Source organism: Pongo abelii, chromosome 11 (assembly GCF_028885655.2).
Source record: "Pongo abelii isolate AG06213 chromosome 11, NHGRI_mPonAbe1-v2.0_pri, whole genome shotgun sequence".
In the NCBI taxonomy this organism is placed as follows: Eukaryota; Metazoa; Chordata; class Mammalia; order Primates; family Hominidae; genus Pongo; species Pongo abelii.
The window spans coordinates 136,270,410-136,294,829 of record NC_071996.2 but is presented as its reverse complement, the minus strand read 5'-3'; the positions used below and the strand labels follow the sequence as shown (position 1 = coordinate 136,294,829).

The following is a 24,420-nucleotide window of genomic DNA, read 5'->3' as shown; positions in this document are numbered from 1 at the left end:
TTTCCCTTATGTCCAGTTTAAGATGATCATTTGCATGATTTTCATTTCAATAAAAAAAAGAGAAACTGTCCTTAAAACAAAACAAAAACCAAAAAAGTCACCCTATCAGGTTTCAAACAGATTTGTGGCTGTTCTTTTCTGAAATTTCCCTTATTCAGGTTTCTGTGGGAAAAATGAAAGATTAACCTTCCCCACTGGTGATGACCTAGGCAGGAATCATCTCTTGAAATAAATACTAGCTGAGTAAAGGCAAGCAGGTGTGAAGAGCAGGGCTCAGCAGCAAGTCACATTTTTCTACTATTTGACCAAAAGGAAAAGAAAATAAAGAAGAACTCTGGAGTGGTCTAAGACTGATAATAGCAGAAGAATATCAAGAACACAGAAACTTAATTATTGTGAACTTTTGCTGTTTGAAAATCTTAGACATTCATTCTTAAGTAGAAATCAGACCAACAGATTTTCCCAACCCAAGACTATTGTAACACATAAAGATAGCAAGAATTCTTATTTCTATAATAAATTAACAAGATTCACCTAACCTGTGAAAATAAAGTAGTACTGAAGACTTACATGGTATGTTGTTTCCTAAAGGCACTACATCACTTACACAGATCACACTCTCGCTGGTTAAGTGAAGCTGCCCAAGGTGACGTAAGTGAATGAGTAAAACCTGAGATCTAAGGTTCCATTTAAGTCAGATGAGTTTCATATTAAACTTACTGTTTATAATAAATTTGGCATTTGAAAACTAAATATGACTTCCCCTACACATGCCAAAAAAAACTATTGGTAAACTACTGTTATTTAATAAACATTTTATAAATCTATAAGAAACGTGATCCAAAACTTTCTTGCAGGAGATAGAAAGCTTCTGGGAGGACTGTTCATTGTTTCTTTCACTTATTTCAAACCACAGTTTCTAGGTTAAGGATTAGGTTTTCTATAGAAAGACCATTATCCTCTCAGGAAAAGGAAGTAACAATGGAAAAAGGGGGGAAAATTACTGGGAGGTAGGAATGGCTGCTCTGCCTTTCTGGATGTGCAGCTCACTAACCTGGATCATCTGGGAGCTTGGTCATGAAGTCTTGCATACATGATCAGGAAGACTACTTCGGAACTAACTTTAAACGTTTCTTTGGAAACTGATAAAGATAGCATGACAGTTCCAACAAACTGGAGACATGTCATTACCTAAAAATCTCAGGGGCCTAGTTTTACATATGTACAAGCCCATACTACCAAGTACCAGAACAATCTATAACCAAAAATTGCTATGTCTATTAACAAGTATTTCATACCAAAATACACTAATTTGTATTGCACTGGGCTGAGTGTACCGGTATCATATGGATTATTTTTTAATAATCCTTTCATTTCACCCTTACAGAATCATACCATAAGATGAGCACCAGAACTGATCTCCCCCTGTGCACAATCAATTCCTACTGAATAGGAATTCTAATTCTACTATCAAAGACATTTTTCCACCTTCACATTCTCCTATGGTTGTTCACAGGGGTTATGCAAGTTTCTTACACCTTACAAGACATCTTACATCTAAAGATGTCTGTAATTCTACCCATTTCTCTTTTCATGAGAAGCAAATACATGGTAAGCATCATTCCTAAGTTTAAAAAGAATAGATCATCCTGGAACCTTCAGTACTTGAACTGTCTTAATGTGATGTCATAGGACATCTCACAATATACTCATATTGACCTCATACTGATCAATATATCAGTGTGTCTGAACAAACTGTAGTATTGCTACTCTTGGAGAGTGTAAGATATAATTATGAACAATGCTTTTTAAAGACCTACATTATCGTCAACAAAAGTGGATTACTTCCAAAAAGTAAAAGCTCAGAATCTTTAGCACAGTTAACCTGAAGTGAGCATCTTTTCAAAAAGCATTCAAAGTCACTATGACATATTAGAATATATATGTATGTGGAAATTACCATGATATTTTAGTATACTAGCAGTTATATAATAGTAGATACTAACTAGAAGTTAGTATCCTTAATATTCTGAGATACTTCATGTTAGTTTAGTTTTATGGAACCTGCCTTTTCAAAGATATACCAATGGGATGTACAGAAAAGAACCTTTACCTTTAATAGAGGATGGCTAAGAAAACTACCCTCAATGGATTAATATAGTTAAAATATGAAAACCACGAATAACGATGACTAAACTTGACTATTCCAAACCATCAAAGTGTGAATATGTGTGAACAGTTAAAATCAGGCTATTGGTCTATCAACTCACTACTTTCCCAAGGCAACCCAAGCCATTTTCAGTCAATTCTAATTATTAGATCTTTTAAGATTGTGTCCAATACCTGCCCCCTTGAACCTTCCAACAGTTAGCCCTTTTTTGCCCTTTAGACTCATACAGATCAAGTCTAAGTCCTCACTCACATGATCATGATTAGTAGGCAGGTATTGATAGAGAGTGACCTATAAGCCCTCCTCCCAACCTGCCCTGTCCACAATCTTGTCTCCTATCTAAACAGCTCCATTTCCTTCACACAGTTCCTATCACAAGGCTTCAAATGCCCCAGCCCTTCTACTCCAATGTGTGGACCTTTTCAAGGTGTGGTCCCAGAAGTGAACACAATGCTTAGGCTTGCCTGTGACAACATAAAAGACAATGGGCCTATCACCTGACTCACTGAAGACACTTTAGTAAATACTGCCCATGGCTGAGAGGACATCAGCACACCGCTGATGAACATGAAGCCCAGAGTCACTGAGAGGGTTGTATCCTTTCCACAGGAGGCTGTTTTTACATGCAGCCACTCCTTAAATTCTGTAATTTCCTTATGTAAGACCTTTCATTTCTGCTGTTAAAACGCCCCATTTGATTAGATTTGGTCTCTTGATTCACCTTGATTCTGATCCCATGTCCTAACTGTTCCACTCCATAGATATCCCTTACAATATTGAATGATTTTGAAAATCTGATCAGCATACCAACAACATCCTCTAAAGAAATATTTTGCACCTAGCACATAAGTGGGAATTCAATATTTGTTGAATGAATAAATGAGTTCATATGCTCTTATTTACAGTAATCCCGCCTTATCCACAGTTTTGCTTTAAACTTTCAGTTAACTATGGTCAATCGTGATCCAAAAATATTACAGTACTTTGAGAAAGAGAGAGAGACCACATTCACATAACTTTTTTTTTTTTTTGGAGACAGAGTCTTGCTCTGCCAGCCAGGCTGGAGTGCAGCGGCACAATCTCAGCTCACTGCAGCCTCCACCTCCCGGGTTCAAGCGATTCCCCTGCCTCAGTCTCCCTCAGTAGCTGGAATTACAGGTGCTCACCCACCATGCCTGGCTAATTTTTTTTTGTATTTTTAGTAGAGTCAGGGTTTCACCATGTTGGCCAAGCTGGTCTCCAACTCCTGACCTCAAGTGATCCGCCAACCTCAGCCTCCCAAAGTTCTGGGATTACAGGTGCGAGCCACTGTACCCAGCCTCACATAACTTTTATTACAGTATATTGTTATAATTGTTCTATTTTATTATTAGTTATTACTGTTAATATCTTACTGTGCCTAATTTATAAATTAAACTTTATCATAGATATATATGTATAGAAAAACATAGTATTTATGGGATTCAGTACTATCTGTGGTTTCAGGCATCCACTGGGGGTCTTGAAATGTATCTCCCACAAATAAAGGGGGACAACTACTATAACCCTAAAAATTTTGTAAGGCATTATCACTCATTTTATTATGAGTCTAATGAGATCTGAGAGCTTAGAATAACCATGATCTTCTGATTGCAAATCCTGTACTCTTTAAACTACCGTTCATCCCCTCTACATATTCGTGGCAAGTACTGAATCAGACAAGGATGGGAGCAGAGGTCTTGACAAGCCCCCCATGATTATGTTAATCCAATAGTCTAAAATAGGGCTAAAGCTAACGATAAACTATCTACCTAGTCTGTTCCAAATTTCCTCATGCTACACACCTTTATTTTTTTTTTTTGACAGGGTCTCACTCTGTCACCTGGGCTAGAGAGTGCAACGGTGTGATCACGGCTCACTGCAGCCTCGACTTCTTGGGCTCAAGCTACCCTCCCATCCCATGACGGCCTCCCAAGCAGCTGGGACTACAGGCACACGCCATCATGCATGTCTAATTTCTGTACTTTTTTGTAGAGACATGGTTTCACCATGTCTCCCAGGCTGTCCTGCCTTGGCCTCCCAAAGCACTGGGATTACAGGCATGAGCTACCACACCTGGCCTTAACGGTTTTCATTAATATAAATACAACTATGTATTCCCAATGCCACATTCATAAATGAGAAATTTTAATTACTGATATCTTTAAGTTTTTAATAGAAACAGTGATACAAAGCTGACTGTTAAAATTACTTAGTTTTTAGAACAATCTGCAAGTCAGTCTGTGAATGGTATTTACATATTTAACATATCTTTATAAGAAATATTTACCACTGCCCGGTACGGTGGCTCATGCCTGTAATCCCAGCACTTTGGGAGGCTGAGGCGGGTGGATCACGAGGTCAAGAGTTCAAGATCAGCCTGGCCAACATAGTGAAACCCCATCTCTACTAAAAATACAAAAATTAGCCAGGTGTGGTGGCACGCACCTGTAGTCCCAACTACTTGGGAGGCTGAAGCAGGAGATTCACTTGAACCCGGGAGGCATAGGTTGCAGTGAGCCAAGACCACACCATTGCACTCCAGCCTGGGTGACAGAGTCTCCAGCCTTTGAGACTCTGTCTCAAAATAAAAAAAAAAAGACAAAAAACAAAAACAAAAACAAAAAAAAACAAGAAATGATTAACACTATCAGTTATAATCATGCTCTGGAGAACTTTTTTAGCACTTGTAGGACTTGGAACTTGTAATGATAATTTTCATAGTACCAATTCATGGTACTATGAATTGGCATTATTTTCTCCTCAGATGTTAATACCTACTGGTAGTTTGTAAGGTAGTACCTTTAATCAGTTAGGAAGCTCATCTTAACAGTATAAATTCTTTAAATATAAATTATGTATTTAAATACAAATTATGATTAATTCATCATAAACAATGGAATCCTGTTCCTTTATTATGTTCCTCTTCTGTGGCTACCTTAACTGTAATTTATCTGAGTTATTTTCTTTTTGTTCTCATCACAAAACAAGAAAAAAAAAAAAAAAGGACTATACAGCAAAAAGGCCAGATGAATAAATTAGTAAATTAAGAACACTGATAGTTTTGGCCTTTGTTCTCTGATACAAAAGCAAAGATTTTAGCATTTGCCCTGTTTCTTCTCATCTGTGAGATGCTATCTACACTAGAAAAAGAGTTAGTAGATTGGTTCCTAACTTGAGTCTTCAGTTCACAAACTGGCCTTAGTAAAGAATATATGCCTTGCAGAGAACACACAGACCAAGTCAAGTAAATCCTAATGGCTGTATTCATCATCTCTGGTTTCATGCAGTAGAGACTTCAAATAACCGTGGAAGTTTAAATGCAAGAAATGCTGCAGCCCCATCTACTGGAGAGGTGCAGGTAACTGAGTCAATTTTTAATAAATTTATCCTTATGTGTGTAGGTAAGAACCTTACCTACATCTTTTCGTCCTGGTTTTTCAAAACGTCTGTCACCCCTGGAAAAGAAAAAATAAGTTTCAAACAAAGTCTCACAGTGATATAGATTTCCTATCTGTGACACTCACTTTCCCATTTTTCTAAAAGCATTTCTTCTTCAAATTACAAAACAAATAAATACATAGTTATTGCCTAATATTTGGAAAATATAGAAAAGCACAAAGATAAAAAGAAAAATATCCATCCCCTCACCTACCAAAAGCTGTTTCTATTGACCCAAAATATTATTTTTAAAATTAGATACATAGTATACAGTTTTATATACTGCTCTTAGAATGTGTTTCCCCACATCATTAAATATTTTCAAAAATACCTCTAATGCTCATATAATATCCTACTTTGTGGATATACAATTATATAAGGGCAACATCAATCTGTTTGGCTTATTTCCAATTATTTTGTATTATAAATATCATCACAGTGAACATTCTTGTACATACATCTTTGTGCAATTGCCCCCACTCATCTTGATAGACTTCATATAAAGTCACAAACAATATAGAGAGAAGATACTTTTACTAATACCAACAAACAATAACATGACAATTTGGTATTTGCCATCAAATACCAAATCAAATTAACTATGCTGGCACTCATATATTAACCTATCTATCTAGAATCCGTCTTCCTTTAAATAAGAATCATTTAAAAATTTCTAATGTACAACTTGACATTCAATACTTAAGAGCATTTTTTAAAATGAAACCCTTTAACTGTACAAAAACATTTCTCTCCGCAGAAAGCAAAAAATAAGTAAGTTTTATATGCCAAGAAATTTTTATGCCAATATGTGGATCCTTTAGTTACCTTTCCTCCCAGCTCTGCGATCTATGCATTTCTCTGCCACCTCCTCGACCAAAAACACCCTCTACTTCATCAAAACTTCTTTGGTAGAAACCACATTCACCTCTGCCTCTGCCTGAAAATAAGAAAACAGAAAAAAATGATAGTCAGATGTCAACATGTGGCACACATTCACCGCCATAAATTAATATCTAAAGTTCCATCTCTATACAAGGCAGGACATCTACATTTAAATACTGAATGAGGCCTGATGATCTTGACTTATGAGACCAACAATGGCACTGAAGTAGCTGGACCACAAGAGGCTGAAAGAAACAAGTTAAAAAACTAACATAATATAATGTAATAGACCCAGTCCCGAACAAGAAAGTATCAACTTTAAGTTCTTTAACAAAAAGTTGAATAGTGAAATTCTAAGAAGTTCAATAAAACACTACCGTAGATTAAATATTTTATTGTTTTATTTTCATAAAAATGGAAGAAATCTTGGTTTAGAGAGTTTAAGAATACAGGGGCTAAAGTTAAAAAGTCAAGCATAAAAGTTAAAATAATTTATCTAATCCCAGAGAAAGGAAAACTTAATAGCATCAATTCTAAAACCATCAAATCTCATGAACGCCATACAGGGTATATTACACAGTAACCAAAGGTACAGTTTACTCTATACCCAAATCTTGAGGTTAAAAAGAAATGTAGCAGGACTAAACTTGAACCAACAAAGCTGGCAGAGTGTCTGGGTATAGGGATTTAGAGGCTCTCTCTGGTGGTTCAAGCATAAACTGGCCTTTACTGAAGGCAATTTGGTTATATCTATTGACATTTGACTCAACAATTCTACTTAGGATTTATCCTAATAGAAATAGTTGTACAAAAATGCAAATATATATGAAGATGTTTACTGTAATTAAAAAAAAACTAGAAATCTGATCAATAAAGGATTAGCTACATAAATTCTGATAAAATACAGTAGAACACTGTGATGCCACAGCGGATTAAGCACGGATATTATTCTGTTCAATAACAAGAACATACTGAAGAATGATGCAAATAAAAATTATTCCATTTATATAAATGATATAGCTGCACCGTTAGGGTCAAGAAGGCTATATACCCAATTGTTAGGTCTGGAGGCAGAAGACCATATGCACTTTTAGCTTTATACTTTATGTACAGTTTTCCCAACAAACATTTGTATTCAATATGCAGGTGAGAAAATGAGAGGAGGGGAGGAGGGGTGGGGGTCTAAGGATGTATTTATAACTAGGTGAAATCTTAGCCATCGTCCCTAGCTCAATTTTTCTCACAGCGCACAATGACCCAAAGAAAAATGATGATGGGATCTTGACAAATGCATCCCAAAGCTAAATATAATTGAGCTAATTACTTCAAATATCATGCAGTATTTCTATTTCTTGTTTGTAATTTATCAAGAATTAACTCAGAATACACTTGTACTTTTATATGACTATATTATGAAGTATCAAAATAATGCACCAAATTATTTTGTGGGTAATCTTAGAAACAATGGATACCCTCTTGACTAGTGCAAGTACCCACTTCCTCATTTGTCAAATGGAAGTGAGAAGCACGGTGGAACTATAATAATCTTAAAGTTACCCTTCCACTTGTGTCAACTTCACTTAAAGTCAACTCACAGTTTAAGTACTTCTCCCCTTCAGGAAATATATACACTGTATTTAAGATCCTAAAATAATGTAATACAAATTGTCATATAACGCATGTCCTCTACAAGGAAGATTTTAGGATGGGGGCAAAAGTCTCCTCGTCTTTTAGAGAAAGCCATTTTCTCAGGAAGGCCATTACACTTGTATCACCTGGAAGAAAATGTTTTATTCCAGAAACATATAAATATAAAAAATAGCCTCCAGCTTACCTGAAAATCAAGCAAAACACATATAAAATATTTTCTCAGTTATGACTAGCACTGACACCAGTCCTGCTAATGATACTAAAACTTTAGGGTGGGACATACTACAACGATCAAGTCCTAAAGCTTTCCAACTTGGAAAAATTTTAATCTTCTATAAAGTGGTTCCCATACATGAATAAGTAAGTAAATATAACATGATGAACCTATCGTAAGGCTCAATTAAAGAACTGTTCTACTGAGAATTCACCCTATTCTTTTTGGGAATTAAAACATACTTCCTTTTAATAATGATGAAGACAATGGTTGAGAGTTGTGTCAATCTGCTTTATTTTTAAACAACCTAACCAAATAAAATAAGACGACAGTTTCATGTTGTTCTTACCACCTATTTAGTTTATTTAAATTTTACTAGTACATGATATTTAGCAGCCTGGAAATCAGTCAATTTCCACATCAAAGTTTCCTAAAGTTGCAAACAGCCAAGATAATCATCTAGTGTTAGCTCTGCCTATACAAAGAAAAGCCACAATAATCATTATTTAACCAGCAAGTTAAAATTAAGTAATGAGTGGAAAACACAAAACCACAGATTATAATTACAACTTTCTTTTAGAAAATGAGCTACTGAGATCATTAAAAAGAATCACGGGTGGTTGAGATAATGTTAAAAATACTTTTCACACCAAGTCAGTTCAGACACTTGACTAGTTTCGTGCCATTCTTCAACATTAATATGTAAATAAAGTCATGACTTCTTACATATGTCACAACATCTATCTTTTTTACATAGCCTGATTAAATTCCGAATGTAAGCTTTCTATCATATGTGATAACCCTTCATTTCAAAGAAACCAAAAAGCAAGTAGAAATTCAATCATAAAGCAAAAAGCAAGGAGAAATTCAATCATTCACTTGTTTCTCGATTAAGTAATGGCGGGGGGAGGGGGGTGCTGTTCAGAGATTGGTTGGTATTTGCAGCACACAAAAGTCGGTGTTCTTCACACTTCTTCATCAAGAAGATCTCTCCCTGGCTTGCCCTGAAAAGCACTGGAGGCAAAGCTGCCCAAGTACAACCTCTCCTTGCCACCAACCCACAGCAGAAAAACACAGGAAATGCCCAAGCAGCAGGCCAGAGCCATAAGTGGTCAGTCCCAATTCGAAACCACCACCATGCCACCAAGATGCATGGGTCTCAAATTCTGGACCAATGGAACCTAACTCGGTTTATGAATCTGAATTGCCTGTGGAGCTTTTGAAGCACACACATGCCTAGATCCCACCACCCAGAATTTTGTTGCACAGGTATTTCCTTTAAGTTTTACAGATTAGTCTAACATCTCCTCAGGGTAAAAAAAAAAAAAAACAAAAAACTCTCTAAAGATGGACAAATAAAGCCAGAAGGAAAAAACACAACTAGGTAATAGTACCTAGCAAAACAAGTGGAGAGTTTTAATCAGACACTTCACACCTGGATTCTCACATTCTGAGTAGACTACTAAAAGAAATCTCTTCCCAGGAATGCACAATTGAATACATTTTCTAGAGAGACTCTAGATAAATTACTCTATTTATAAAGAATTTAAATACTCTATACTCATGATCATGCCAATCTTGGTGGTACAATACGCAGAGACAATGGTCTCACTCATTGCAGACATCCAATTCTTCCATTTCTAAAGCATCTCTTAGAGAAAATTACAAGGTGTATTTAGACCACTGTTATGATGTAGTCAACGTAAGAGCTAAATGATTAAGCAAATATTCATATTACAAATATTAAGAATGTCATCATATAGGAGAAAATCAGCAAACCCAAAATAGGGGGCAGATATCAAAGAAACAAGTAATATCAAAATAAGAACTATTTTTCCAGACAAAAGTGTGTAAAACTATAAGTTAAATAAATGAATGTGGCAGAATTATCTTTTGTTCTACCCCAAAGGTCCTAGTCTTGATGAGGCAGTTTTTGTTAAAGCCCCTCTCTGGCTGGAGAAGCTCTTGGCACACGCCCCTCACACAGAAACTGTCACAGAGGACTGCAGGTACTTCAGTGCTGCTTCCATAGTTAAGACACTTCAGGAGGCGTTGGCTCCCAAAGTGTAAGGCTCTCTGGGGATGAGGAACATGGATTTCTCGGAGTGAATTGGGACTGTCTAGACTCCCTCATGTTCAAATCTGTACAGCTAGAATTATACTCCTCTGTTCCAAATCAGGGATTATAGAGGAGATACCTTAAAAAAATGGTTCTGAATATAAATATTCAGGACATTTAGTATGCAGTTAATGTCAAAGAACAGTTTTTATTAAATCAGGCATTAAAATATTTTAAAAGTAAGTTCTCTATCCTCCTCCTCCTCCATTATTACTTTTTTCATATGAAAGCTCACCTCGCCCTCTTGAAGAACTTCGACCTCTAGGAGCCCCCACCACTGTTCCTCCTCCTCCTCGTCCTGTCAATCGCAGGACAGCAGCACTATTTACAGACATGGAAAAGTTTCTCTGCCAAAAAAAAAAAAAAAGAGAAAAAAGGAACAAAAAGAAAGAAAAAAATGGATGAAACAGATAAAACTACATGTTGCTTCTCCCCACATTCCCTCTGCATCTATAAAATGGCATCTAATTACTACTAGCAATGGAAAACCATAACTGCACAACATACGAGATGATCCAAAACTCGATTTTACCTGATAATTGCAAATTAACATTTCAGAGCAACAGAACTGACAACCAATGTCTTACACTATGCTAGGTTTGGTGAGGAAATAAGCAAACAAACTAAACACTCTATATATGCACAAGTAGATAGGGAAAATACATAACAGAATAAATAGAGAAAATTTTACAAAAGAGATCTGGTTTGAAAGGGTCCCGTAAGCCTTTAACTGGGGAAAGGTGGAAATGAAAGGGAGTTACCAAAAGGTCTGATGCGAGAGTAGGACATTCTGCACATCAATGTGAATTAGCAACTCCAAGTAGTATTCAACAGAATGACAGGACTCATAAGTGAATGGGAAAGGGCCAAGGATCTAAACAAGACCAACCATCTAAATAACGCATTAATGGGAAGATGAAGGGAATACTTAATAAATTAAAGTAAAACCCAATCACTCAGTTATTAACCTGCATTTGCACTGCAGCCAATCTGGAACAGGGTCAAGTACAAAGAGATAGTGGAGTGCACCTTTGGTATGTCTGTAGCCAAGGGTTCTCCTGGCAGAGAGAAAACCTTAGGCTTAAGAGTCAAGGTAAAAGGCCAGGCGTGGTGGTTCATGCCTGTAATCCCAGCACTTTGGGAGGCCGAGGCAGGTGGATCATGAGGTCAGGAGTTCGAGACTAGCCTGGCCAAGATGGTGAAACCCTGTCTCTACTGAAAATACAAAAATTAGCCAGGCGCGGTGGCAGGCACCTGTAATCCCAGCTACTTGGGAGGCTGAGGCAGGCGAATTGCTTGAACCCAGGAGGCAGAGGCTGCAGTGAGCCGAGATCATGCCACTGCACTCTAGCCTGGGTGACAGAGCAAGACTCCGTCTCAAAAAAAAAGAAAGAAAGAATTAAGGTAAAAAAGAATCCTGCAATTCAACTAATATTTTAGTCCAAACTGGTTTCCACTGACTTTCTATTTTGATTCAAAGTCAACTGAAATATGATGTCTATACCACCTTCTTTTGAAGAAGTCAACATCTAATCGTTAAAAAACTTCTACTTTCATTATTAAATGTGTTGTAATAAATAGGTCATTTTCTCCTAGCTGCTTTTTTCAGAATTTTATTCACAACAATTTGTTTGGTAAGTTTTAGGAACTTTATCACTGTAAATAAGATTTTTTTTTAGTTTATAGGTATATAGTCATATAATCAAGTAACTTCAAAACTAAAGACTTAAGATATATTTGACAACTAAAAATAAAAGACACCAAACTCAAAAATTATATTTCTATTTCAAACTATAATAAAATGTACTTAATAAAAAAGAAAACTGATTGAAACATATATATTAACTTACCTTTTAGCACAGAGTAAGCAGTGGGGTACTAAATAATGTCTCTGGGTATTATTATAATTAAACAACAGTATGAGGTCCCAAAATACAGATTAATATATTCTAATATTGAAATAATTGTGGTCAGAGCTAACTGCATTATGTATGCTAGGATCCCATGCAGTTGAACACCTATTAACCAAACTATCACATATATAAAACTCAAATGCACCCATCTGTATGTGTGGAGACACACTCATATATTTTCACAAACTCTCATACATTGCTGATGAAAGTATAAACTAGTATAATCTCTCTAGAAGGCAATTTCTAAAAATTATTTAAATGCCCATCCCCTTTGACACAACAATTCTACTTCTTACCCATGTAAAAACTAACATAAACAGAAAGATCATTAACTACAGTACTGTTCATAAAAGCAAAAATATGGAAGCCATCTATGTATTAGCCAATCCTAATTTAAAAATCATGGTCCTCTAACATGTAAAATTCTGTACTGCTGATTAAAAAAAAAAAAAGAAACAACTCTATTTCTTTTTTTTTTTTTTTTTGAGATGGGGTCTTGCTCTGTCGTTCAGGCTGGAGTACAGTGGCACAGTCTCAGCTCACTGCAACCTCTGCCTTCCGGGTTCAAGCGATTCTCCTGGCTCAGCCTCCTGAGTAGCTGGGACTACGGGTGCATGCCACCATGCCCGGCTAATTTTTTCTATTTTTGGTAGAAATGGGGTTTCACAGTGTTGGCCAGGATGGTCTCAATCTCCTGACTTTGTGATATGCCCGCCTCGGCCTCCCAAAGTGCTGGGATTACAGGTGTGAGCCACTGTGCTGGGCCACAAATCTATTTCTTAGGCAGAATCGTATGATAACAAAAACTGCAATGTCCTATGGTCAACCTAATATACAGAGACATGGAGCATACTTGTAATTAGGAACACGGAGAGGCCAAACTCCCTGGGACTGAATTCTGGCCCCTATACTCAACTTCTCTGTGCCTCATTTTCCTCATCTATATAATGTAGATAGGGATATTTTTATCTACCTCACGGGTCACTGCAAGCACTCAACACATTAAATGTTAAGTGCTTAGAACAGTGTCTAATACATACTAAAAGCTAAGTATGTCATTATCTTTTAGATGCTTAGGTTAAAACTGTAAAGTGCCAGGCACGGTGGCTCACACCTGTAATCCCAGCAATTTGGGAGGTCAAGGCAGGCAGATCACTTGAGGCCAGAAGTTCGAGACTCGCCTGGCCAACACAGCAAAACACCATCTCCACTAAAATTACAAAAAATAGCCAAGGATGGTGGCAGACGCCTGTAATCCCATCACTTTGGGAGGCCAAGGCAGGCGGATCACTTGAGGTCAGGAGTTGGAGGCCATCCTGGCCAACATGGTGAAACCCCATCTCTAATAAAAATACAAAAATTAGCCAGGCGTGGTGGTGGGCGTCTATAATCCCAGCTACTCGGGAGGCTGAGGCAGAAGAATTACTTGAATCCGAGAAACAGAGGTTGCAGTGAGCCAAGATCACACCACTGCACTCTAGCCTGGGCAATAGAGTGAGATTCTGTCTCAATAAATAAATAAATAAATAAATACTGTCAAGTGTAGAACTGTGTGCACAGCATGCTACCATTTCTGTGTGTGTGTGTGAAATAGTGTTTAAGGGAATATACAGATAGTTGTAGACACCATAAGCACCCCTGGAAGGGAATACAAGAAAATGGAAATAGCGGTTATTTCTGAGGAAGAGTAATAGGTGGCAGAGTTTGGGTGAGTCACAGACTTGCTTTTCATTATGTGCTTTTTGAATTTTGTTAGGTATATATACAAGTATTATCAAGAATGAATAAATAGGCTGGGCGCGGTGGCTCACGCCTGTAATCCCAGCACTTTGGGAGGCCGAGGCGGGCGGATCACAAGGTCAGGAGATCGAGACCATCCTGGCTAACAAGGTGAAACCCCGTCTCTACTAAAAATACAAAAAATTAGCCGGGTGCAGTGGCGGGCACCTGTAGTCCCAGCTACTCGGGAGGCTGAGGCAGGAGAATGGCGTGAACCCGAGAAGCAGAGCTTGCAGTGAGCCAAGATCGCGCCACTGCACTCCAGCCTGGGCAATAGAGTGAGACTCTGTCTCAAAAAAAAAAAAAAAAAAAAAAGAATAAATAAAGTAACTTCTTTGATGTCAAATAAATAAAATACACCAGTCTTGTAACAGCTACCTAAATTGCAGGTGTAATGCATTTTTTTCTCACTATATTTGATACATAGATACATGGAGGGAGAAGGAGAATGAGTATGTCAGTATACTTTAAAAATACCTATTTCAGGTAACTTTAGCAAACAAGACATGCAGCAAGAAGCCTGCTTTAAGTTATTATTTACCTCCCTAGAAGTACCAAAAGAAAAGGTACACAAAACTCTAGTCTAGGAAGATCTAGTCTATACTAATCTCTGAAGGGGTACCTGATCATTCAAAGGACAAACATCGAATTTTTTGCCAGCTTTAAGCACTGTCCTACTCCAACATATTTGGTAAATGATAAAGGCTACCAAATATGTATCAGGAAATCCCAAATGGTGCATTTTAAATGCCTTCAAAATGGACCTGATGATCTTCTGTGGCTACAGTGAAAACCTTCCAATCCTTGCATCAAGATGCTGTGATCACAGAATACAGACCTTAAGATAAACATTTCCATCATAAGAACAAAATTAAACATATTCCTTTAGTTGTTCTAGAACTAATTTTGGTGTATAGGTGTAGTGCATACCTAATTTTATTCTTCTCTAAATTGTTAACCAACTATTACTGGTTAACTGCAGTTAACCAACAGATCCCAAGCAACATTTGCAAATTAATTTTTGATTTTCCAAATGATTTGTGTACTTACTACACACTAATTTCTTTAAAATGTTACAAGATGTTTCTGGGTAATTCAATTATTCACTCTGTTGAATAGAAGTCTACCACATTTTGGTAACTAGTAGCATGTCCTCCTCCCTCTTCTGATATATTTAGTCTCTAAGAAATCTAGGAAATCATTTAAAGAAACATAAAAAGGAATTTTTAAAAATAATATATAAATAGCTAAAAATTAAAAGAATAATCACAAAAGAATAGAACTAGTATATGAAGCTCATAAAATTAGCTTTTTTATTTAAAATCATAATGTGGCCAGGCATAATGGCTCACCCCTGTAATCCCAGAACTTTGGGAGGCCAAGGCAGGAGGATTCACTTGAGCTCAGGAAGTTTGAGACCAGCCTGACCAACATGGTGAAACCCTGTCTCTACTAAAAATACAAAAATTAGCCAGGCATGTTGGTATACGCCTGTAATCCCAGCTACTCGGGAGGCTGAAGCACAAGAATCCCTTGAACCCAGGAGGCAGATGTTGTGGTGAGCCAAGACTGTGACACTGCACTACAGCCTGAGTGACTGAGCAAGACTCAGTCTCAAAGAGAAAAAGAAAAAGAAATAAATAAAATCATAAATGCAATTTTAACATTTAGAAAACTTACTGGGCACAGCTATGGTCAATGACTTTAAAATATGAGGAGCCAGACCAGGCATGGTGGATCATGCCTGTAGGCCCAGCACTTTGAGAGGCTGAGGTAGGAGAATCGCTTGAGGCCAGGAGTTCAACACCAGCCTAGATAACAGAGCGAGATCCTGTCTCTACAAAAAACGAAATTAGCCAAATGTGGTGGCATGCACCTGTACTCCCAGCTATGCAGGAGGCTGAGGCAGGAGAATCCCTTGAGCCCAGAAGTTCAAGGTTGTAGTGAGCTATGATCATGCCACTGTACTCAGCCTGGGTGACAGAGTGAGACCCTCACTATACTCCAGCCTGGATGACAGAGTGAGAACCTAGCTCAAAAAAGAAAATCTAAATAAGTAAACAAAAAATACACACACACACACACACACACACACACACAGAGCTCATATAAACAGCATAAATCAACAAGCAAAAGATGAATATCCCAAAAGAAAAATTGGCAAAGGCAAGAAAAAAATTAACAGAAATATAAATGATGAATAAACAACTGAAAAACAACTGTTAACTGCTACAGGCAAGGAAATGCAAACAAAAATGATGGGAAAAAATTTTCCCAAATCTGCAGGGAAGTCTTTCAATAAAAATACTTGATGTTGGAAGTACAGAACCATACCACTTGTATTAAAAGGAGGAAAATATATTTCCATATTTACTTGGAAAAATACATAAGAAATTGCTAACATTCGCGGCCTCTGGGAAAGGGGGCAGCTGGCATGGAAAGGATTAAAATATTAGTTGAATTGCAGGATTCTTTTTTACCCTAATTCCTAAGGCTCAGTTTTTACCCCTCTGCCAGGAAGACCTTTGGCTACAGCCATGTCCAAGGTGCATTTTCCTCTGTGTATCACACTTCTGCATTTTTGTACCAAGTGTACAGAAGGTATTCAAGTAAAGGACATATGCCAACATTTTGTTCCTTTTTTTTTTTAATGGAGTCTCACTCTTTGCCCAGGCTGGAGTGCAGTGATACAATCTCAGCTCATTGCAACCTCTGTCTCCCGAGTTCAAGCGATTCTCCTGCCTCAGCCTCCCAAGTAGCTGGGATTACAACCGTGTGTCATCACGCTCGACTAATTTTTTTATTTTTAGTAGAGATAGGGTTTCACCATGTTGGCCAGGCTAGTCTCGAACTCCCGACCTCAGGTGATCTGCCCACCTCGGCCTCCCAAAGCGCTGGGATTACAGGTGTGAGCCATGCGTCTGGCCCCAACATTTTTGTCGTTCAAAATTTCATAGTTTAAAACCCTCTTGAAAAATTCTCTTTCCAATGCCCAGGATTTTAATATTTCATAGAGTATTTGAAAAGATTTTTATCACTTCTTGCTTTACCTTTTCCTTAAGAGTCAAACAGATATATTTTTGGCTGTCTGGACTCTCTTCTTCCCGTATGGATGCCCATAAAGTAACATTCAAGCTTTCCAACAAGGCTTATTTTTCCATTTTTCTAGTCATCATAAGTTCCTTGAAATCAGAAACTCTTTTATTTTCTTTGCACAGAACAAAATACACTATAAACAGGAACAACACTAAATTCGCTACTTTCCAGCCCACAAGTTTTACTTTCTCACATCACTCTCTCACGCACACACACACACATTGGTGACAGACGAGTTTTGAATGCATTTTGAACTGAAGATCTACATTTTTCCCTTAGTGGTAAAATGCACTGGTAAGAATTCAGGTTGGTAATTACTTCTGAAAATCTGCTTATTTGCAAAGATGATTTTCTCCCCTCCCCACAAATCACTCTTCCTCTCTACTTGAGTAAGTTTTAAAGGATGGTTCCCAATGTCCTTAAGGATCTACAAACGTTTCCAAATAATACTCAAAAGCTACAGATACTACAGCAAAATCTAGTCAACTAATAAGCATCAACACACCAAGAAATAGAAGAAAGCAGACCTATGAGGATGCAGGATAATCCTTAGAGCATACATAAATAGTAACTTCCTATTTTCATGCCTTAGCAGGAAAAGAATAAGAGTTTGCTGGGGCTCAGAGCTAATCACAAACCTGTTCTTCTTCTGTAAAGGGTACCAGAGCCAATGGTGGAAGGGGTTCCTCCTGGAGGATAGGCAGAAATTCTTTATCCAGAAGGTCTGAAGGTATCTGTAGGACCAAACACATGATTATGAGATTAATGCTATTCCTGAAATAAGAAGAAATACAAGAAGATAAATCCAAGAAAGAATACTCTTCTATTTATTGTTGATTATTATAAATACAGATTAATGCCTATTCAGCCATAATTGACTTCTATAGCCCTTATACATTTTGAGAGAGTCAATATTAAAAACCCCAGTCAATACTCCCCAGCTTCTCAAGTGATTGCCACTTTTGGATTTAGCACTAATTCTGCTATACCAGAGCACAAAGTAGAGGAATAAAAGTCTCTACATTTAATGCAAAGCAGAAGATGATAAGGAGAGTTTTATAAGCAACTGTATGTGTCCTTAGCAACCATCATTAAAATTTGAAATTCTCGATCATTGAAAAACAAAGTATACTGGAAGTGGGGCATTGTGGCTCACGCCTGTGATCCCAGCACTTTTGGAGGCCAAAGCAGGCAGATCACTTGAGGGCAGAAGTTGGAGACTAGCCTGGCCAACATGGTGAAATCTCATCTCTACTAAAAATACAAAAAAATTAGCCAAGCGTGGTAACGCATATCTATAATCCCAGCTACTCAGGAGACTGAAGCACAAGAATCACCTGAACCTGGGTTGCAGAGGTTGCAGTGAGACGAGATCGTGCCACTGCACTCCAGCCTGGGTGACTGAGCCAGACTCTGTCTCAAAAAAAATGTATATTGGGAAAAAATACAAAATATTATTTCTTACTAGTCAGTGAGTAAGATAAAAGTCATAATAAAAGTATATTTTACACTGTTTCAGTTTTGATCTAAGTGACACAAATGTAGTGTTACATTTTAAGGTTTTGTCTCCACTAAAAATTTTATATAGTCGAAGGTGCTCCTCCTGTTGGCTCCTTATTTTTAAGTGGAAAGTAGGATAAGAGGTACAATAAAGAGAAAGGAAAAATTCTTCATTTCTTAGCCATTGAACTAGGATACAAATAGACATGAAAGGGGGGTTAAGAGGAAGTTAGCTAGAGAAGGCAGTAAGTGCTGACTACTCTCCTGTTTCCATGAAGCTGCCTAAAATATAGTGTGTGGTAACACTTAGAAGATCCTCTGTTAACTATTGCAGGCTTCAAAGCAGGGAAACAGTTAAGGTGGAAAGGCATGGGTCAATACATTAGTAAAATAAATCAGTTTTCATGTATCAGTACATCATGGTATATATCCCAAAGTCTCATTCACAATTTTGAACTCTTTTCCTACTTTCTTACCTTGTTGTCTTTAAGGAAAAGTGCTAACATTTCTTCTCGGCCATAACGATAATCTGCTAATTTATACTTCGGCAATGCTGGAGAAAGAGGAGGGGATGTAATACTCCCACCACTGGACAGAGCTCGGAGCCTAGAATAGAAAAGACAGAGAATATGTCAAAATGTTCTGGTGCTACAGACTTTTTATACTATACACTGTCAAAAAAAATTCATTTTAGTTCTTTAGAAGAGCAAAAAGAAATCCTACTATCTCAAAGTATCAGACTTTAGCTTTAATACAATCTTTTGTCATGGCACACTAAAAGGGCAGTTTATTGAGAGATAACTAGACAACCATGTGGCAATTCCTTAACTTAAAAGGCATCATGGCTACGTCTCCCAGAAGCTTACAGAATGAAAAAGGGACACATTTTTCCAAATTTTAAAAGGCGCATATGATTAAAACGAAAGTGAGATACTACCTTACACTCATTAGATTCATAAAACTTAATAAGTCTGATAATACCAGGTGTCGGAAAGGATGTAAAACAATGGAAACTTTCAAGTAGTGTTTGTGGTATTATAAACTGAAATAATCACTTCAAAGAATTATTTGATAATAGCTAATTATTTAATTATCTATTTGGCAATTTGGTAATGACTAAAATATTTAATAAAGTATGCTATACAAAAGAAAAATCAAAACACAGCCTATAGTAATGATAATTTTTATATAAAATGCATAAACCTGCAGCTAGGTTTATACTGTTTCAAGACATACAAACTGCAGCAAAAGCATAGAAACAAACATGAAATTGACAAATACAACATTCAGAATAAGGTTATATCTGCAAAAGATAAGGTTATATCTGCAAAAGTTAAGATTATAAAGGCAGCTTTAATTGTACCTACAATGTTTTATTTTTGCAGCTTGCCAATGAATACACGGGTGTTTATCACAATTTACATTTTTATATGCCTGAAGTATTTCACAACGTTTTTAATAAAAGCAATTAATGGTCAGTGCAGAGAATCCGAAAACGCAGTAAAGTACAAAGACAAATTGAAAACTACATTTACTGCTAAGAAGACAAAAAATATACTCCAAACTGATAACAAAAGTTGCCTCTAAAGAACAGAACTTGGGGAAAAGGGACTGCTTTGTTTAATTTTAAAATAATATATTTTTATGGGGAAAAAGACAGGGAAGAAAACTTCAGCAAAAAATGGCGAGTAAGATTCTACTGTAGCACTGTGTCAGACAGCAAGTGGAAAAACTAACATCAGGAGTAGCTGATATCAAGCATGAAAGGGACCAAGCTACTTTAATTCTAGTTTAGACTAAGGAAAAATTCAATAGAAGCATTGAAATATGTGCCCAAAAGTGCTAAGATTTATTCACAAAGCAAAAAAGAAGGGAATAATCTACCAAATTATGACACATTAAATATTAATATGAAGGCCAAGTAAAACACAGTAAATATGTGCACATTATTAAAAATAGCATATGCATAGTAAACAGTAAAATGTGTTTACAAGAATAAAGTAATATTTAAAGAAAAAAATATGCATTAGTAAAGTGAGACTGTTGGGGTGGGATTTTTTTATTTATTGTGGAAAATTTTTTGTATTTTCATAAATGCACCAAAAAGCAGATGACAAACTCCACCAATCACTTAGCCCGAAAACCAACAATCCATGGCGAATCCTGCTCTTTCCACCACCTTATCTAAGCTCCCTTTGATATTATTTTGAAGAAAAGTTTCGGCTTAGCATTCCATCCATAAATATTTAAGAACGTTATTTCTCAAAGAATTTGTTTTTCCCCACAGCGTCTCACTCTGTCACCCAGACTGGAGTGCAGTGGTACAATCATAACTCACTGCAACCTTGACCTCCTTGGCTCAAGGGATTCCCCCACCTTAGCCTTCTGAGCAGCTAGGACTACAGGCGCATACCACTATGCCCAGCTAATTTTTGTATTTTCTGTAGAGACAGGGTCTCACTGTATTATCCAACCTAGCCTCAAATTCTGGGCCTCAAGCAATCCTCCCACCTTGTCCTCTCAAAGTGCTGAGATTACAGGCATGAGCCACCATGCCTGACCCAAAACACTTTTTTAAAGTCTGGGTTTTGCTGATTTTATCCATGATATAATTAAACGTTTTTCTGTCTTTTGCATTTCATGTAAACTGGTGATTGGGTATAGAGATTTTGAGATTTTCATCAATTTGGGTTCTTTTTTGGCAGTACTTCATATGTAGTGGTATATTATTCCATCAAGAGGCACACATTGTGATGATGTGTTTGTGATACTTGCAGTAATTTATGATCAATGCTTGGTTCCCTAAGTTCACTAAGGTTGTAAGTGATTATATTCTTTCATTCCTCCCTTATGTATTAGCTGGAATACTTCTGCAAAGAGAAATTTTCCTCTTATACTACTTGGTATAGTTACCGAATGATACTGCTTAATACAGGAAAGGAGGGAAAAAGCCTTAATTCTTATTTGTTTTCAGAATAACGACTAGGTTCACTTGCACCTTCCAACAGTGTCCAACAGTAACACATTATTTTATTAATATATTTCAATTCACAGCAATTAGTAAGAGTGTTCAAATTGTCTCATCTTTGAAGAGTGGGAGACTCTTCAGGTTGGCTCCTGGGTCCTTTCGACATGACCCTAGCAGTCTTTAACAGCTTCTTTTCTATCTGGTATGTCAGAATGTTCCAGGATCATCTTGTATTTTTCTTGCCTCAGACCTGAAATCAATCATTTCCAGGGAGTCCCAGATTCGCTTTCATTTATAGAAATAACACAACCTGGGTTCTGGGGCTGCTCACTGCTACTCTTTGTTTCCTATCCAAATATTCTTGGGCTTGGAGGTCATTTAGTTCAACCCCCATAAAACAAGTTAAACAACCAGGTAAGAAAACAACATACCCACAAAGAAGTGGTCCAATCACTCCTTCCAAGAAGAAAGGAACTACTCCAGTACCTTCCAAGAAACTGCTTTTTATTAGATTCCTGTAAAGTTGGGCTCTTTACCGAAGAAGTGGAATTAATACCCACTGAACACTGAAGCTGAAAATTTTACACGTGAACTAGCTCATTTAATCTAATTTAACCTTCACAACAACCCAAACATAACAGATAAAAATAAAGCTGAAGGGTTAAACAACTTGTCCACAGTCACAGGCAGCAGAACAAAGATTCAAACCTAGGTTTTCATTACTAAAAAGACCACAACTGACCGGTTGCAGGTTAGCTCACACCTGTAATCCCAACACTTGGGAAGCTAAGGAAGGTGGATCACTTCAGTACAAGAGTTCAAGACCAGCCTGGGCAACACGATGAAACCCCATCTTGACAAAAAATACAAAAATTAGCTGGGTATGGTGGCTCATGCCTGTGGTCCCAGCTACTCAGGAGGCTGAGGTGGGAGGATTGCTTGAGCCTGGGAGGTCAAGACTGCAGTGAACAGCCACTGCACTCCAGTCTAGGTGACAAAGCAAGACCCTGTCTCAAAAAAAAAAGAAAGAAAGAAAGAAAAAAAAGAAGAAAAAAAACACAATCTTTCCAACAATTAGGTCTCAAAATTCTATTTAAAATAGCCAGTTTAAAATATACACATATTTTATTAGAAATTGTTTTAAAATATCTTCCTTAACACCAAACCAATATGTTTCCCAACAGTTTCTACCACTGGAGTACACATCTAAGCACTCTTTCAAATGAAAATCATTCTGGTATTGGCAAATAATCACCATGTCTCCCCAAAGACTCCTTCCCATGGCCTAACATTCCTAATTTCTTCAATTGCTGCTCACAATAAGATTTCTAATGTATTCACCACCCTTCCAATGGATCACCCATTGTTTTCCAATGCCCAAGACTAAACATTTCTTATAGTCACCAGATTTATTAAGAGTAACACAGGCCAGGTGCGGTAGCCCATGCTTGTAATCCCAGCACTTTGGGAGGTCGAGGCGGCTGGATCACTTGAGACCAGGAGTATGAGACCAGTCTAGACAACACAGTGAGATCCTGTCTCTCCAAAAATCAAAAAATTAGCAGAGCATGGTGGTGCATGCCTGTAGCCCCAGCTATTTGGAAGGCTGAGGTTGGAAGATTGCTTGACCCTCAGGAGGTAGAGGCTGCAGTGAGCCATGATCGCAACGCTGCACTCTACCTTGGCTGAGAGTGAGACTCTATCTCCAAAAAATAAAAAATACAAAAATAACACAATAACACAATCAGAGATTTCCTTCAGGTGCTATGAAAAGAAACGGAGGCAAACTGGCAGTAACTCAAACTAAAAGACAGTTGCCTGAGTTAGGATAATGGCTGTACTATGATTCAATAATCGACAAATTCAATTCCAAGTCCCTCTTCACCTACAGATACTTAGAAAAGCTAAAACATATTTGGGTAATATTCTTCACTAAAAATCCACCTGAGAACTCATGAACACAAAGAAGGGAATGACAGACACTGGGGTCTACTTGGGGGTGGAAGGCAGGAGGAGGGAGAGGAGCAGCAAAAACTACTGGGTACTCGGTGTAACACTTGGGTGATGAAATAATCTGCACAACAAACCCCCATGACACAAGTTTACCTACATAACCTTCACATGTACCCCCGAACCTAAAAGTTAAAAAAATCTACATATGATCTTTATCTCCTCCATACAACCCTCTCTTCTAGAAATTTAATCCCTATGTGCTTTTGTCTGTCTCTAAACATATCTCTTCATTTGTTTAAAACTTTTGATGCAGCCATCTCCCTTCTAGCTATGCACTGTTCATCTTTCCTCTTCATCCAGAAACATCTCTACTTCCTCGCTTCTCAGTCACTTCAAAACACAGTGTGCCTGGTTTCTCCTGCCACTCCACTAGCTCCTGCACTGTTCATCAATAACCTCAACACTGCCAAATCCACGTGAAAATTTTCTGTCCTGATTACCTTCATTTTTCTGGCCTATAATGAGATCTGTTTAACAAAGGAGGCCCAATTCTACCATGGGTAGTAAATAAGTGGCAGCAGCAGGCCCCCCAAAGCCCCATGATACTCCCAAAATCTTCGCTTGATAAGTGTTGTCCAGAATCCAAACTTCAGCTTATGAAAGCAATTTGGATAGTCAATAAACAATGTGTGAAGGTGTGGGAGTCAAAAGGCACTT

The 24,420-nt window shown here is 37.4% G+C and overlaps 1 protein-coding gene and 1 long non-coding RNA gene across 23 annotated transcripts in view; one reads left to right on the top strand and one right to left on the bottom strand.

Annotated features, from left to right (window-relative positions):
* The window catches only part of GIGYF2 (GRB10 interacting GYF protein 2), a 161,424-nt gene that overhangs the window by 91,455 nt on the left and 45,549 nt on the right, over positions 1 to 24,420 (bottom strand). For 17 of the 19 annotated variants that reach the window (XM_009238232.4, XM_009238236.4, XM_002812994.6 and 14 more), the window contains 5 exons: positions 19,259 to 19,388; positions 17,921 to 18,016; positions 10,730 to 10,841; positions 6,455 to 6,566; positions 5,606 to 5,646 (listed from right to left, as the gene is read on the bottom strand). In XM_009238232.4, the coding sequence (XP_009236507.2) occupies positions 5,606 to 5,646; positions 6,455 to 6,566; positions 10,730 to 10,841; positions 17,921 to 18,016; positions 19,259 to 19,388 (491 nt within the window). Of the gene's footprint in view, positions 1 to 1,054; positions 1,143 to 2,422; positions 2,695 to 5,605; positions 5,647 to 6,454; positions 6,567 to 10,729; positions 10,842 to 17,920; positions 18,017 to 19,258; positions 19,389 to 24,420 lie in introns of those variants that run through there. The other 2 variants (XM_054550003.2, XM_054550004.2) reach the window with 1 other exon arrangement.
* On the top strand, positions 2,671 to 6,896 carry LOC129058168 (uncharacterized). 4 transcript variants are annotated; one of them, XR_008523116.1, is made up of 4 exons: positions 2,671 to 2,815; positions 3,373 to 3,468; positions 5,479 to 5,549; positions 6,387 to 6,896. It is a non-coding gene; the product is annotated as an uncharacterized LOC129058168 (long non-coding RNA). The 4 variants fall into 4 exon arrangements; XR_008523117.1 differs by having other exon boundaries at positions 2,675 to 2,815; positions 5,415 to 5,549; positions 6,387 to 6,560; XR_008523115.1 differs by having other exon boundaries at positions 2,683 to 2,828; positions 5,415 to 5,549; positions 6,387 to 6,560.